Here is a 3210-nt window from a genome sequence, read left to right on the forward strand (position 1 = left end):
GTTAAGTGGATTTTCGTATCCAAGAGGTGGTAATTTCACATGTGCAACAGATACCAAGTAAGTCTTGAAAGGAGCAAATTCTTTTTCAAAATATGTTATATCGGTACTGAAAATAGTGGCCTGAACTTGATTCTCCTGTAAAAGAATTTGTAGAAAGTTTGATTAGTTGTGTAAAATTTAAAAGTTATCTTATTATTTTTCATGTTATTAAAGTAAAATTATAAAATGATGGATTATTTAGTTAATGCAATTAAAGTTAGGTTTTTAAAATCAATAATATATTAATAAAAATAAATACCTCTTCATCTTGCAGAACTAAGACTTGGTATTTTGTGGTTTTATCTTTGTTGTCCCTTGGTCGACTTTTATCAACAACTTGGACTTTACAGGTCCAATCTTTAGTATCGGGAGTGATCATATTGATGGTATATCTTTGTACCATGTTGAAATATCTGCAATTAAAATACATTATAAGAGGATAAGCGAAAGGTAAATGTATAATGAAAGCAATATTATAATATACATAAACAAAAAAATAAAATATATATATATATATATATATATATAGTATAAGTAAGTTGTATATGAGATTTACCATTGCAAATTAAAGCACAAAGTTCAAGAAAAGGCCTTTTCAATAATTTCATTATAGACAACATTATATGTTGAATGATCATCATTTTCATCAATTATAGGTGGTCTAATTAATACTTTAACATTGTGAGAACTTGTTGCTCTTGATAAAGCAACATACAATTGTCCATGAGAGAAGACATGTTCCCGTAAATATATACCAACAAAATCTAATGTCTGTCCTTGAGCTTTGTTTATAGTCTTGGCAAAACATAATCGTACATGAAATTGTGTTCTCTTAAAAGGAAGAGGCAATTTTTCATCTTCTGAAGACATGAGTGGTATTCGTGGAATAAATACATGTGTATTTTTAAAATCACCGCTAGATATTGTTGCACTAATAACATGATGTTTAAAATCATTACATATTAACCGTGTCCCATTGCATAAACCTTCACAAGGATTTAAATTTCTTAATAACATAATCGGAAAATTTTTCTTCAAAGTTAATTTGTATGGAGGTAAACCAGTAGGATTTAAAGTGTGTAAGAAATCTTCATATTCACTTTGATCCTTTGGATTAATAGTTTCATCTATAGCAATATACATTTTTTCAGTGTTTGGAAATTGAGAGATCAACATGTCATTTATTTCATCAACAAAATCATTTTTAGTTGTTAGAATAGCACGAGAAGTAATAAACGAAGTTTTTGTACCACATGTGTATAAATCAGGATAAGTATTTCTAAAGAGAAGATTTAGAGATTCTTTTTCAGAAGTAAAAGGAATAATGAGGGAATGAGGAATTTCAATTTTTCCATGATCATTTGTTTTTTCTTTTCCATCACCAATTCTTATTAAATATTCACAAAATTCAGGATCTTTAGTTGCACGCATATTCTTCGATAACTATAATTTTTCAAGTTGATTCCAAATTTCAGAACACAAAAAACTTTCACGAATAAAATCTTCTTTTTTTCACTACGAACAGCAGGAAGAGTTTGTCTGTAATCACCACTAAAAACAACTATTTTACTACCAAATAACGTATTTGTTTCCATTAGATCTCTTAAAAGCAAGTCAAATGCTTCAACCATTTTTTTTTGCCATTGAAATTTCATCCCACACAATTAATTGTGCATCTCGTATTAAAGATGCTAGTGAACTTTGTTTACTAATATTGCAAGTAAAATTTTCATTGACATCAGTAGGAATTTTAAATCGAGAATGAGCAGTTCGACCACCGGGAAGAAGTGAAGCTGCAACACCAGAACTTGCAGTTGCTAAAGCTATAAATCCCTTGTGTCTTACTGTAGCTAATAAAGCACGATATAAAAAACTTTTACCAGTTCCACCAGGACCATCAATAAAGAATGCCCCAAATTTATTTGACAATATTGTATCAAGAATAATATTGTAAGCCATTCTCTGTTCAGTGTTTAATTTATTTTTTAATAATAAATTTTCCTCACTAACAATGCTATTTCTTTCGTAATGAACTTCTTTAGCTTCTCTTGCTATTGATGAAGGTTTGATATATTCTGAAATTAGTTCAAATTCATTAATGTCACAACCCATTGAATGAAGAATATCATTAATGTAATTTAATACTTTATAACGTATTTCTCTTACATTTATGTTCGAACTTTTTTTGAAATCTTCAGACATTGGGCTTTCAAATCTTTCCCATAATTCTCTAGGATTTGTTGGATTACAATAAATCAATAACATAGCAAATAATTGTCTTAAACTGGATAACATTTGATAACTTGCAGCTTCAGACATGCATTCTACCAAATTATTATCACAAAGTAATAGTTCTCTTTTTTCTGCAGCTTCTCNTTTGAAATCTTCAGACATTGGGTTTTCAAATCTTTCCCATAATTCTCTAGGATTTGTTGGATTACAATAAATCAATAACATAGCAAATAATTGTCTTAAACTGGATGGCATTTGATAACTTGCAGCTTCAGACATGCATTCTACCAAATTATTATCACAAAGTAATAGTTCTCTTTTTTCTGCAGCTTCTCTAAATGAATTATATTGTACTCTATTTACAGTTCGCAGATCTTCATATGATTTTGGCCCTCTTACGTTCATTAAAAGAAGTCTAAGATAGTATCTTTCTCCTTCGGTTGGATGGCATGTCACTACACGTCCAATAACATGACCTCGTTTACGATGTGTCCACATTTTATTTGTTGTTGACCATACAAAATGTTCTGAAAATTTACGATATAATAAATTTAGGTCCATAGCTTCTTTGTTTGATTTATTCATTAAAAAAAATTCAGTTAACATTGTTTTTCTTATCATGGGATTACTTGCAATTTTACTAATGTTGTCGGTACTTTTGAAGGAAACAAGTTGTTGTCCATCAAGATGTAGTTGTAGATGATATACACTTGGACTCATTTCGCTAATAGGAAAAGAGAATATTCTCCATGCAGCTTCAGGTGGTGATACCCACTTAGCAAATTGATATTCTTTTATTTCATCTATCTCTAGGTTTACATCATTAGTGTGTATATGAAATGCTATTTTATCATGTCCTTTGCAAATGTATTTATAAATGTACTTAACAACTTTTATATCCGAACAAATCTCTACATTTATATGACAGTTGAATTTACA

General features: G+C 29.4%; 1 protein-coding gene and 1 long non-coding RNA gene across 2 annotated transcripts; both read right to left on the reverse strand.

Moving 5' to 3' along the window:
• Nucleotides 1–28: 28 nt before the first annotated feature.
• On the reverse strand, nt 29–453 carry LOC125852281 (uncharacterized). The gene is made up of 2 exons (XR_007444996.1): nt 299–453; nt 29–135 (listed from the first exon to the last, which is right to left on the reverse strand). It is a non-coding gene; the product is annotated as an uncharacterized LOC125852281 (long non-coding RNA).
• A 1209-nt stretch (nt 454–1662) lies between these two features.
• On the reverse strand, nt 1663–1998 carry LOC125852282 (uncharacterized). Its single transcript, XM_049532013.1, has one exon. The coding sequence runs from the start codon at nt 1996–1998 to the stop codon at nt 1663–1665; it is 336 nt and encodes a 111-aa protein (XP_049387970.1).
• Between the last annotated feature and the right edge of the window lie 1212 nt (nt 1999–3210).

This window comes from Solanum stenotomum, unplaced genomic scaffold (genome assembly GCF_019186545.1).
Source record: "Solanum stenotomum isolate F172 unplaced genomic scaffold, ASM1918654v1 scaffold33418, whole genome shotgun sequence".
Taxonomy (NCBI): domain Eukaryota; kingdom Viridiplantae; phylum Streptophyta; class Magnoliopsida; order Solanales; family Solanaceae; genus Solanum; species Solanum stenotomum.